This window comes from Silurus aristotelis (genome assembly GCF_946808225.1).
Source record: "Silurus aristotelis genome assembly, chromosome: 10".
Lineage (NCBI taxonomy): Eukaryota > Metazoa > Chordata > Actinopteri > Siluriformes > Siluridae > Silurus > Silurus aristotelis.
In genome coordinates, this window is record NC_139583.1 from 18,403,872 (window position 1) to 18,417,892 (window position 14,021).

The 14,021-nt window shown below is 40.7% G+C and overlaps 1 protein-coding gene across 6 annotated transcripts in view; it reads right to left on the reverse strand.

Annotated features, from left to right (window-relative positions):
- Positions 1 to 363: 363 nt before the first annotated feature.
- Positions 364 to 14,021, reverse strand: part of rasgrf1 (Ras protein specific guanine nucleotide releasing factor 1) — a 188,324-nt gene continuing 174,666 nt past the window's right edge. For 3 of the 6 annotated variants that reach the window (XM_083552609.1, XM_083552605.1, XM_083552610.1), the window contains 5 exons: positions 12,638 to 12,835; positions 2,320 to 2,399; positions 2,113 to 2,230; positions 1,698 to 1,766; positions 364 to 944 (listed from right to left, as the gene is read on the reverse strand). In XM_083552609.1, coding sequence (XP_083408735.1) covers positions 852 to 944; positions 1,698 to 1,766; positions 2,113 to 2,230; positions 2,320 to 2,399; positions 12,638 to 12,835 — 558 coding nt within the window. In that variant the 3' untranslated portion in view covers positions 364 to 851. Of the gene's footprint in view, positions 945 to 1,697; positions 1,767 to 2,112; positions 2,231 to 2,319; positions 2,400 to 11,098; positions 12,098 to 12,637; positions 12,836 to 14,021 lie in introns of those variants that run through there. The other 3 variants (XM_083552606.1, XM_083552608.1, XM_083552607.1) reach the window with 3 other exon arrangements.

Below are 14,021 nucleotides of genomic sequence, written 5' to 3' on the forward strand. Positions count from 1 at the left end.
TTTGATTTGAAAAATATTTCTTTGCCAAAAGTAATCGTTGCTTATAATTTTTCAAAGTAATTTTTATGTAAAACAAATTGTTTCATAGTGTAGGACAATTAGACTTGTACACAAATATTATTTAGTTAAATTGTTTCACACCAGCTATAACAGGAAAAAAAAATATTTCACCCTTTTACAATTTAATATATTTTTTAAAAAAGCAACACACAAGCATTAATAAGCAATTATGCTCACATTAGCATTGAAAATAGAGCTAATTGTCACTAATGAACTAAACTGAGTGTTCCAAGTATTGACTACAACGTGAAATATATTTTGGGAGTTGCAATATATAATAAATCATATGTTGTATAATGTATATATTGTTACACCTGATATATGTTTATTGGTGCCTTGGAATATCACCTATGTACAAATGTCCGGTACAGTAGTTTTTCATTATTATATAGTGTAGCTATACATTTTCAGTAAAAAAAAATACTTGCTGTTAAATCCATCAGAGAATTACATATTCGATAATTACTTGAAACAAAAGGGTGATGTGGGAATTTTTTATGTTTGACCATAATCAGTAAAGAGACTCAAAAAGCATTTAACAATAGATATTTATCTGAGAGCATACACATATATTTGTTTCTTTTTGCTACTGGGATGTGGAAAGTGCTGTTATAAAGGGAAATACCATTATATCTGTAACTCCTCTATAATCTGAAACTGCTTTTGTGCTTTACTAACTTATAGAATTAAAAACTTACAGGAACAATAACACAAAATATATAATCTAAGAATACTGTGAATTAATAGATGATGGGCTATACAACCATTTAAGTTTACAGATGCCTTCCCTCTCAGTTTGGCACTTTGGGCTCAATTCTGAGTGAGGCTTCATACATGCTTTCTTCATCCATCACATTGCTACTGTCTAGCAAATACAGGGATGCCTAGAAAACAAGGAAAAACAAACAAAACAATTCCAGTTAAAGCCTGAAGAAAAGAAAGAGATTGTTGTTGATGTCAAAAAAGCACAGACCTCCACTTTGTACTGAACATTTATGGCTCCTTCATGGAGATTGTAGACAGAATCTATTATTAATTATAAAAATTTTATTGTACAACCTGATACATTATCCACTTTACCTACACTAGAACTGTGTACTCATTGACAGTGCATTGTCCTATACTGTGCTTACTGTCCTGTTTTAGGAATTTTTACTTTTTACTTGCATCCTGTGTAGTTGTAGTTAGTTCTGTCCTGTTTCATGTAGTTCTATGTTGTTTATCCAGCACTATGGTAATAGGGGAACACTGGGGTTTTTTTTTGTTTTGTTTTGTTTTTTAGTTTTTTCAAGGAATATATGGTTAAAAATAAAATAAATGCCATTTGTATGTGTTATTAACTCTTAAGTACCTACTATAGAGATACACAATATTATTTCTGTAGTAGCCTATAGCATTAATTAAGTGTGATATAATCTATGTTTAAATTTGTTAAGGTCTATGTGATTAGTGTCTGATGTCCCAAACAAAAAATGGTAAAATCATATCCAAAATTATGCATCTTGACCTTTACTTATGCAACACAAAAACTGGAATCTTAACATAAATGAACATTTTCTAGGTATACAATTACTGATTAGTCCATCTTTTGCTCCACAATTGCTCAGCTACTCAACCATGTTTATGATTTTAAATACCTTAAATTGGTGATCAATCTTGTATGCCGTTTGCTGAAATTGCCGTATTTCTCTGATGATATGGGAGATCTAGAAAGGAACAAAAATCAGCATGATTTAAATCAGTGCATCAACAAGTGATAAATTGTGGTATTGTCCTCCTCTAAACAAATGCAGACATTGTAATCATAAATTAATAAACAGACTGGTGACTGATTCTAATCCACAAAACTATTAATACAAGTAGTTTTGCTCAGGGTGATTTTCAAGAAAACTAAAACTAAATGGTTTGTCATCTTGTTTTTCTTTCCTTTTCTTTCCTAACACAGTCCTTTCAAACTATATATTTTTATGGTTTGTTTGTATTATTATATAACTAATATTTATTACTGGATTTGCTTGAAATTACATGACAGCTAAAACAGCACATGTTTACCATTCTCATCTTGGAAAAGTTAACCAGGTTGTCTTCTGTGTAGTTTGGTGTACCCTCCTCAATGAATGCCAGGTCTGTGAGGTACATCCCCAAATATGGTACACATGGAGGGTCACAACTGACAGGGAAATAAGTACTTTATTAGATAATGTAAACAATGTACATATTTAGTCACAAATAACACAAGATAAGTAATATCAAGTTTACTTTTTTAAAGCTTCTCTCAGGTTCTTGAACCTTCCCTCAGATGAGACCAACTTCTGCAGCTTGTCAATCACTGTTTTGGTCTAAGGAATGGATTAAAACATACATTACAGGTTTCATACATGTAGTCTATTATTTAAAAATCTTAATGATATAACAAGTAACAAGTCAATTCTGTACTAATCTGATACAGTTTGTTTCATGACTGGTCCCATAGAGCTCAACCTCTTCTACGCTCGTTTTGAAAACAGGGAACCTGGAGCCCTTGCTCAAAACAGAGCCGTTACCAGGTGAGCAGCCACTTACACTCTCCAACTCTGAAGTTCCAACCTGGGAAGGGTGAATGCAAGGAAAGCAGCTGGCCCTGATGGCATCCCTGGTCGTGTACTCAGAGCATGCGTGGAGCAACTGGCCGAGGTCTTCAAGGACATCTTTAATCTGTCCTTGGCCCAGGCAATCGTCCCCACCTGCTTCAAGTCTGCTACCATTGTGCTGGTGCCAAAGCACTCCACTGCAACAAAACTGGCTGACTTTTGTCCCGTCGCACTCACACCTGTCATCGCTAAGTACTTCGAAAGACTGGTCCTCACCCACCTTAAAGCCTGTCTGCCACCCAGCCTGGACCCTTACCAATTTGCCTATCGCTCAAATAGATCAACTAAGGACGCCATTTCCACTGTACTTCATTCTGCCCTGACTCACTTGGATAACCCTGACACCTTTGCCAGGATGCTGTTTGTTGATTTCAGCTAAGCTTTTAATACAGTTGGCCCTTCCAAGCTAACCCTGAAGCTGGAACAACTTGGCATCAGCACACAACTCTGCAATTGGACTCTGGACTTCCTTACGAACAGATCACAGTCTGTTCGTCTGAACACTGTCACCTCCTTTAGTCTCACCATCAGCACTGGGGTTCCTCAGGGATGTTTATTGTCTCCACTACTATACTCCCTTTCACCCATGACTGCATACATGTCCATACCTCAAACAGCATTATAAAGTTTGCAGACGACACCACAGTGGTAGGCCTGATTGAAGGTAACAACGAGATGGCTTACAGGGAGGAGATGCAGCACCTAGTAGCATGGTGTGAGGACAATAACCTGGAACTTAACATGAAAAAGACCTAGGAGGTCATTGTGGATTTCAGATGTGCTGGCAATCACACTCATCCTCCAATTCACATCAACAGAACTGCTGTTGAGCGTGTGCCCAGCTTCAAGTTTCTTGGAATACACATCTCTGAGGAACTCACATGGTCTCTGAACTCTTCCATCCTGATCAGAAAGGCACAACAGCACCTATATTTTCTGAGGACACTTAAAAAGTCCCGTCTGTGCTACAGGATACTGGAGAACTTTTACCGCTGTACCATTTAGAGTATCCTCACAAACTGCATCTCAGTGTGGTACAGCAGCTGCACAGCTTCAGACCGTAAAGCCCTTCGAAGGGTGGTAAAAACCGCCCAACAAATCATCGGTATTGAACTACCCACCTTGGAGAACATTTTCAAAAAACGCTGTTTGCAAAGGGCGAGGGGCATCATCAAAGATCCCTCTCACCCCAACCACAGACTGTTTACACTTCTCCCATCGGGCAGACGCTACCATTGTCTCAGAGCCAGAACAAATAGACTGAAAAATGGCTTATTTCCCGTGGCTGTTTCTGCACTGAACAGCTGATATGGTGTTAACAATCACCACTGCACTGTCACTTTTCTTCGGTGTTTTGCACTATTTTGCACCACTTTAAAATCATGCATCCTTGCACCACCCAAAAACATCATTACACTTCTGTATGTCCATCCATATTTATTCTGTTTATTCTGTGTGTATATATATATATATATATATATATATATATATATATATATATATATATATATATATATATATATATATAGATGTATATATTCATAATGAATTTTTTTTTGTACAGCTATATCTGTCATACCACTTCATACTGTATCATACTTATATAAAAACCACACTATATATACCCTTATTCAGTTATATGTACATATAACTACACCTTCTGTATAACCTCATACACTTATTTATTACACTGCCAGTTGTAAATAAGATTCCTTAGGATCATTGAGACCCCACGAGGTGAGATCTTGCATGGAGCCCCAGTCCGAGGGAGATTGCCAGTCATGTTTAGCTTCTTCCATTTTCTAATGATTGCTCCAACAGTGGACCTGTTTTTACCAAGCTGCTTGGCAATTTCCCCGTAGCCCTTTCCAGCCTTGTGGAGGTGTACAATTTTGTCTCTGGTGTCTTTGGACAGCTCTTTGGTCTTGGCCATGTTAGTAGTTGGATTCTTACTGATTGTATGGGGTGGACAGGTGTCTTTATGCATCTAACAACCTCAAACAGATGCATCTAATTTAGGATAATAAATGTAGTGGAGGTGGACATTTTAAAGGCAGACTAACAGGTCTTTGAGGGTCAGAATTCTAGCTGATAGACAGGTGTTCAAATACTTATTTGCAGCTGTATCATACAAATAAATAGTTTAAAGATCATATATTGTGATTTCTGGATTTTTTTTTTAGATTATGTCTCTCACAGTGGACATGCACCTACGATGAAAATTTTAAACCCCTTCATGATTTTTAAGTGGGAGAACTTGCAAAATAGCAGGGTGTTCAAATGCTTATTTTCCTCACTGTACATACACCAACCCAAAAGCCAGATAACCCCCTGGCCTCTCTGGTTGAATTCACAGGGACCCTCAAACCAGAAAACAAATCACTCTCAGAACTCGGGCCCAGTACGTCTGTTTGTGACACACACACACACACACACATATACAGACACACACACCAAAAGGGAGCATTCTTTTATTAATTAAATAATAAATAGAATGTCCCACTTCACATGACACAAACATACATCTTGTTTGTATCTTCTCCTATAAATAAAGCAAATGTTTAACTTTACCTCAATAATAGTTACACTCTAAAAGGTTTAGTAATATACCTCTGTTGTAATATTGTCTATTCTTTTGATTTCAAAGTTGATTTAAAATTATCTTCTCTTTATTTTTTCTTTCCTAACAAGGGTGCATTGTATATACCTGAATATGACATTGTATTAACAAAGTTATACCTTAAATACTGGTATTTTAATAGTATGTAATGTAACTGGTATGTAATGTACCTGTGTTAATGCAGTCCTTGCTTTCCATGTATAATATCAAAATGATAACCAAAATTATCTGTTCCTTATTTTGCAAACAATGGTGCATTTTATTTGATCATGAAATGTACCATACTGTCATAATATACTTTGGATAAAACTTTAAGTTCTCCAAAGCAAGTATAACCCGGAAACCATGCCCACAAACGCACGAACAAAGGGAGTTTCTCCATCCAAAATTTCAGGCCATAGCATTGGCCATTCCCCCAAAGATGGGTGGGGTTCAGGACCTTTAAAACATCTTGAACCCAACTAGTCAGTCAGTCAGCCAGGTCAAGTCAACTCGCTCGCTCGAGGGAAAGGCTTGGACGCCCGGGGCCCGAAGGCCCAGGGGCCCGGAGAGTCGGATGCTTAGAACAACCCAGCAGCGACTTTTCGAGACAAGATTACAAATCCTTTTTGAGATCTTCCAGCAAGCTTTATCTTCAAGAACAACACCTGCTCTGGTCTTCAGGAGAACGTGAAAGAAGATCTGACTTCCTCCTAATTGACTCTTGAAAGATTCCTTTGTTTACCGCATCCAGACTCTTGAGCAAAGAAGCCAATGCAAGTAGTCGTTTTACCAACCAATTTAGATGCATGTTTAAGTTTGAGCCCCTTAATATTAAGGTGAATTTGAATCCTTGATGAGTCTTGTTTAGGCTGTATTTTAATTTTGAAGATTAAGCTTGCCATTCCTTTCCATTCTTTCTCTACTTTCTTCTTTTCCTTTCTCTTCCTCCTTTTTCTATTTTTATCTTTTTGTTTATTTTTATTTTCATTTTTATTTTCTTTATTTTTTTTTGTTTGTTTGTGTAGTTAGTTTTATGTTGTGTCTGTCTCATTCATTAAATGCCATATTTTTCATAAGTGACTGTCTCTGAATGCCGCTAACATTTTAAGGTTCTTGCAACATTCGATCTAAACTACATGCTCTATTAATTGTACGATTAGAAGTTAAGGGGGGGTTGCGTCTTTCTCGGCCGGCGAGATACCTCTTTTATAGAATCACCGGACGAACAGACTAAATAAGTGTAACGTTAATTCAATTACCGACAATTTAACTTGATTTGAATATTTAGGAGTAACTATAACCCGTTATAATTACTTATAAATATTTCCTTTTCTTTGCGAGCTAAATTCGCTACAGCCATATTGGTGCTATTACAACTAATGTGCAAATGCATATGATGGCAAGAAAAAGAGAAAGGACAGTCAATCATTACTTTAAGAATTAAATGTCAGTCAAACAAATGAATAAAGCATCTGTAATGTATCCCCAAATGCTGTCACTATGAGGAACCAGGATTTCATTAACACTGTCACAGAAAAGAAAGACTAAGCGCTACCTCTGCTGCAGGGGATACATTTATTAGACTCCCAGCACCTCGAATTAAAAGCCACATAAATGTTTCTCGCAGTTCAAGTGACAGACATTTTAGCATTCACTGTTCAAAAGGAGACATGAGTCAGGCCTTCATGGTCAAAATGCTTTAAAAAATCTCACTTCAAAAAAACAACAACCAGAAAAGACTTGCTTGGGCCAAGAAACACAAGAAATAGCATCAGATCTGTGGAAAACAATCATTTGGTCTGAGTTCCTGAATATGTGGCTCCCATTTTGAAGCATGGACCACCAGCCATGCCTCCCTCCAAGGCTTATACTCTCACTCAGCCTCTCCCTGCTACTAATCACCTACACCTGTTCCACATTTACCTGTCCCCTTTATAAGGTCCCTATTCCCCTTCACTCACAGTCCGATCTACCAGTTACGACCATAGATCACCTGGACTTTCTACCTCTCTGGTTCCCTGTGCTTCTATGCTCCCTGTGCTTTCATGCTTCCATGCTCCTGGCTACGCTTCTAAGGAAGCATTCAGTTAAGTTTACCATTTGCTCCAGTTACCTCTCTCGTGTGTGTATATTAAGACAATTATAAGACGAAGTAATGTTTTACTCCCGGTTTCTGACTCCTGGTCTATCCATGACAGAAGGTGTCCATTCGAGGTACTCGTCGCCCACTCCGGGAGGCATTCGCACCTGCTCCAGCTCATGCTAGCACTGCTCGCCTCCTAGAGCCCAATGGCACTTCTGGCTTCCTGCGACATGTCGCTCCGCCGTCAAGCCCCGAAGAGGCAGTTGCTCCACCCCCGAGGAGGCCGTTGCTCCACCCCCAAGCCCCGTTGAGATCTTCGATCCACCCCAAGCCCAAGGGAGGCAGTTGCTCCACCCCCGAGCCCAGAGGAGGCAGTTGCTTTGCCCCCAAGCCCTGAGGAGACCGGCTCACCCCCGATCACCAACAAGGCCGTCACTCCGCCCCCGAGCCCCGACAATGCCGTTGCTCCACTTCCGAGCCTTTACGAGGGTGCCACACTGCTTGGGAGTCTGCTCCAGAGTACCTAGCCTGGATGAGTTGCGAGTCCTTACTCTGCGTGCCCTGGCCCACCTGGCAAAGGTGGGATTGGGGCATCAGGAGCTGCCCTGGAGGAGAACCACCAGCCATGCCTCCCTCCAAGGCTCACACTGTCACTCAGTCTCTCCCTACTACTAATCAACTACACCTGTTCTCCTCCTACTAATCACCTACACCTGTTCCCTATTTTTCTATCCCCATTAAAAGGTCCCTATACCCCTTCACTCCGATTTACCAGTTACAACCATAGATCACTTGTTGCATTTATTGTAAAATGTAAAATCATATGAAAATCATACACCAACGTAGGATAAAACCATCCACAATACTCTCACACTGTCAGTTCTCAGAAAGCTAGGCTTAACCACGAACACCTGGGGCTCATGTTTACTCATGCCTCCGCTCTCTCTGGGGCTCCAGGCTTAATCACGCATCACGTTTCTACAAAAGCTCCTCACTCACAATCACTCCTTTGTTCGTATTGTATGTGTTGGACTTTACGTACTGCTGTATGTTTACGTGTTCAGGGTTTCACACAGGACTCTATGCGATCCATTCCATTCGGACTCCACAATCCTGTACTGGCTGCGCTTCTCCTCCCCGTGCATCTGGGATTAGCTACGCTTCTCCCCAAGCGCACCTCGGACTTTCTCAATCGAAGGACTGCCGTGTGCGTGTATGTGTGTGTGTGTGTGTGTGTGTGTGCGCTTGTGTGTATCTCTCTCCCTCACTCCTGACATTAAAACCCGAGCGAGCTGTACTCCAGCCCCCTTCTCCTGTTTCACGCGCACCCTGACACACACTACTACCTATAACACGTACATAACTACCTATAAAACATGCATCGATTAAATTAAATGTAAATCTCTAGAAGCCCCACCTTTTCTGTGAAAGATGCACTAAGAAAATGCCCCATCTTGCAGCAAAGCAAACAGAGGATTTGTTTTTTGTTTCATGAAAGTGGTTAAAATTGTACAGGACTTAACTTACATTTTAACAACTTGATACATGTGAATGGCCTCAAGCAAAAAAAAAACTTTATAAATAAGCTTCACAGGAGTAATCCACAAAGAAAAGCAAAATCCAGAAACGAAAGTAAAAAACCAACGGCAAAGAGTAATCCACACGAAGATGGAGTTAGGAGACAGAACCAGTGAGAATGCTGGCGGTCTAGGATCCACGGGATCACCAGCATGACCTTCAAGAACCGACAGCCTGTAACTCGAGAACGCGAGTTTACATAGTCGTATCCTTAACGTGTCACAGCTGTCGGGAATCAAAGCCGGCACGACATAGCGAAGGCAGCATGACAGTTACCGAGGGGGTGTGGCAGGTGAATCCCTGACACTACATTTTTTCATTTATTTGAAGGCATAAATCTGGGGAAGGGTAGAGCATTAATGGTCCCTATGAGCACAGTGGCCTCCATCAGCTGTAAATGTAAGAAGTGGGGAACCACCAGGATTCTTCCTAAAATGGTCACTCTGAATAAGCTGCAGCATTTCTCTGTGGAGAGAGGAGAACCTACCAGAAGAAAAAAACATCTCTGCTGCACTCCACTAATCAGGCCTTAATGGTGGAGTGGCCAAATGGAAGCCACTCCCCAGTAAAAGGCACATGATAGCCTGTCTGGGGTTTGACAAAAGGCACCTGAAGGACTCTCATACCATGACTTGAATGCCAAACGTCATGTCTGGAGGAAAACAAGCATTATTCATTACCTTGCCAATACTATTCCTACAGTGAAGCATGGTGGTGGCACCATCCTACTGTGGTGATGTTTTTCAGTGGCCGGAACTGGGAGACTAGTCAGGATCGAGACATCCTTGATGAAAACCTGCTCCAGAGTGCTAAGGACCTCAGACTGGGGTACTGGTTCATCTTCCAACAGGACAAAACCCCTGAACAGAGCCAAGTTAACAAAGAATGTCCTTAAGTGGCCCAGCCAAAGCCCAGACTTGAATCCGATTAAACATCACTGGAGAGGTCTGAAAATGGCTGTGCTCTGATTCTCCTCATCCAACCTGCAAAAAATAATTGGAGAAACTACCATGATTGTAGCATCATACTCAAAAAGACTTAAAAAAGGAAAATAATGAATTTAATCTATTTTGGAACGAGGCTGTAACATAAAATGTTGAAATAGGGAAGTGCTGTGAATATTGTTGATTAAATGCACTGTAGATTAAAATGTTTGTTTTCTCAGAGTTGTACAGCTGTAATAGAGTATCCCAGTCATGCTGACCACTGCATGCTGGCTCACACTACAAGTACACTTTTGTGTTCTATATTGAGTTTATATGTGCATCTTGGATTTAATTCATTTTATGCCCCCAAAATCTTATCCGGGCCGTGCATACGTGAGAGAGCGTCTGCCTTCCCGTTCTTCGAACCCGGCTGGTAGGTGATGGTTAAGTGGAACCGGGTAAAGAACATGGCCCACCGTGCCTGTCTAGGGTTTTAGTCTTTTTGCTTTGCGGAGGTACTGAAGGTTCTTGTGGTCAGTGATGACCGTAAATGGATGCATTGCCCCCTCGAGCCAGTGTCTCCATTCTTCTAGTGCCAGCTTAATGGCTAGGAGTTCCTGATTCCCGATATCGTAGTTTTGTTCGCCGGGAAGAGCTTCCTCGAGAAGTAGGTGAATCGGCAGAGCCGAGACAGGTCTCCTGACTGCTGGGAGAGGGCCGCCCCTACGCCGGTGGATGACGCATCCACAAACGGGATTTGGGGATCCAGGTGATGTAGGAGGGAAGCGACGCAGAACCTCCTTCGCAGTTCCTTGAAAGCCTCTTCTGCCTCCAAGGTCCAGGAACGCATTTTGGCCTTTTTTTCCGGGGGTGGCAGGTGAGTGGGGCAGAAACCGTTGCAGCTCCTTCACGTGTGTGGGTGAGTCCTGGCGTGAATACTGGAAAGGAAAGCGCCAGGGTGAAAACGAAAGTAAATAAAGATGGCTCTGCTTGGTGAACTATTGCTTGTCTGTCTTTCTTACAGTACGGGGTCAGTGAGTTTGTTACAGTGAGAGATGTCGGTGGGGATATTTACCGTACTCACCGCTGGGCATGGAGGTCGAGCTGAACATTTAGCAATGCGGTGTCCCTGAATACTACAGTAGAGGCACGCCTCTGCCGCTAGGCGAGGTTCTCTCTCCTAGCGGCAGAGGCGTGCCGCTAGGCGAGGTTCTCTCTCTTGTTTGGATAGCTGTTGAGATCCCACCTGCATGGGTTCGGGCTCTGGAGTTGAAGCGGTGGTGGAAGCTTAGACCAAGTCTGGTTCTGGGGTTCGACAGGCGGTAAGGTGTTGTGAGATGCATCTCAATTGCTGGATGAATGCTTCCAGTCCCAAAGTATATTCGTAGATCGCCATCGCCTGTCGGATTTCCTGAGGAAAACACAGCCGGTAGGCTCCCAGGAGCGCCGCCTCATTTCAGCCACTGGTGGCCACCAGAGTACGAGAATGAAGGCTGAAATCCATGATGTTGTCTGCCCCCTGGTGAAGGTTAAGGAGCTGATCCGCCATAGAGAATGCTCCGGTGCCCATGCAAAACACTTCCATAAAGTGGTTTGTGAATGCAACGTAGGAAACGCTTTTGCCCAGGCCATTGCCCTCCCGGAGAGCAGGGAGATGAGGAATGCTATCTTCGCACACTCAGAAAGAAACTTGTGTGTTTGCATCTCTATGTAGAGCGATACCTGTAGGAGGAAACCATGACATTTGGCTGCGTCCCCGGAGAAGGTGGCCAGAAGAGCCATCGGGCTGCTGGAGGGTGGTGGTGAAGCCCGGCTGGCGGTGGCCGCCGCAAACGCATCCCGGAGAGCAACGATGAGCTCCTTGATGAAATCTGAAGCTGCACCTGGCTGTGAATCCATCACAAAGTAGAGCTGTTTCCTACTCCGTATCGTGTTTCTGTGTTAGGTCCGTTCTTCTGTTAGGCTCGAGGAACCAGCCAGAAACCAAAGTACAACAAATTAGGTTTTAATAGTCAAAACCAGGAGGAAACAGAATGTCTCAACAAACATATAAAGTAAACCGAAATAACGGTAATCCTTAGGGAAGGTAAAGTCGGTGGAACCAGAGTAATCCGTTTGGAAAGGCCGAGTCCGTGGAAGTAGAGTAATCCTTAGGAAAGGTATATAATCTGATAGGAAGCAAATCCCAGTTTAGTCCATAAGTGTCCCCCAGCTTAAACTGTAGAACGGACAGTGACTTTGGTATAGCTTAAAATGCATGGCGTGGGAATTAGCACAACGTGTAGGTACTTATGATGATGGGGAATTACTGAGAGCATGTGGTGTGTCAGGGGATAACGTGGCCAGTGGTTCCCTGACAGTAACCCACTGACTTGTTTATTTTTGTTGGGCACTGGCAGTATGTGGGGAACTTGGATGGAGCATTGGGGTTGGCAAATTCTCAAATAACCCACAATCCAGTTTCACCCAGTAAAGTATGTATTGACAAGTTTAACTCACTGGTTCTTGACAGAAACACTTAACTTTTGCAAAAAAAAAAAATAGAAATAAAAATAAAAATGTTTAAAATTAAAGTTTTAAATAAAACAACAACATTAATAATAATACAAAACAATAATAATTATACTACTAATAATTATTATTATGTAGTTGTTATTGATGGTTATTATTATAATTGTTATGATTAATATAAATCATAATATTATATGCGTATGTAAATTGTCATGCTGTATATAACGGGCACTATCAGTTGCCTTACCTGTTTGGAAACTTTGAGCCAGGTCTTCTTGAGGCGGAAAATGGCACTGCGGTTAAGGGATGAGGTTATCTCTAGCACAGCATTATAGTTATGGAGACATCGACAGATATCAGCTACTGCTACCCACTTCTCCATCACAGCCACCCGTGTGTTAACATCTTCACAATGCAGGATCTCTGATGCAATTAGGTTGCTTACCTTAAAAGAGAAAATTATTATTTACTTAAAATATTGGTTATAATTTAATGCCTTATACAAAAATTGGGAAAATAAATCTCTTTTACAGTGTTGTAGTTGCTTGTCTGCACCAAGATATCAATTAGAAACTTTTTCTCAATATTAATTTTTGAATATACTGTAAATTGATCAATTTATACAATTCAGAAAACTAATCAACAAGCCTGTCATAAAATTAGTGTTAAAACAGGGAAACTTCATTTTCCATGTGTATCATTTATTAAAGCCTACACTGTGCATAAGATGCACCAATGGTCACATGTAAATTAGTATTAATCACAGGTGCTCCTAAGTTACAAATTTGTGTCACCTGTCTGCAACACAGTTGTCTAATTTGTCAAATAGGCAAAGATAATGGCAGTAAGTGACATTTGAGCAATTTGTAATAGATTTAGGGTTCTTAGCACACACATTATCAGGATTGTATGTAAATATTCTAACATCATGTTATGCTACATAAATCAAATTCTTTGCATACACATGCACAACTTGCAGATGAATGGTTGATAAATGAGACCCTTCGACCAATGGGAACCAATAAAAACTGGGTGTATATTTAACATTTGTAAACATGTATGAATCTTTAGGCCTGTTGAAAATAACCTAAATATCTTCTTTTGCATGTTGGAAAAAAATGTTAAAATCACTAATTGATTTACAGTCATCTTTCCCCGAAACCTTTGTTGTTTGGTGATAACCGTGGAGGGCCAACAAGTCAGAGGAACTGACTAAAGATATGAAAGATTGAAAAGGAAATCCACACTCATTTGAAGAAAAAATCTTAACCATGTAAAGACTAAAAAGGTGCAAGTCCACACTCAATTAAATCATAACACAGTGGCCCAGTCTCTGCTGAGGACACCCCAGGCATTTTGTCAACATCACTGAGATACAGTGGAACACTACAATGAAATCTCCATAGGCTCACCTTTATAGAAAACTATACACACAAACACACACACATACATTGCTTTTTTTGGCATATTTGGCATATACAGTATATATATATATATATATATATATATATATATATATATATATATATATATATATATATATATATATATATATATACACACACACACATATATGCCTAATATGTGTGTGTGTGTGTGTGTGTGTGTGTGTGTGTGTGTGTGTGTGTGTG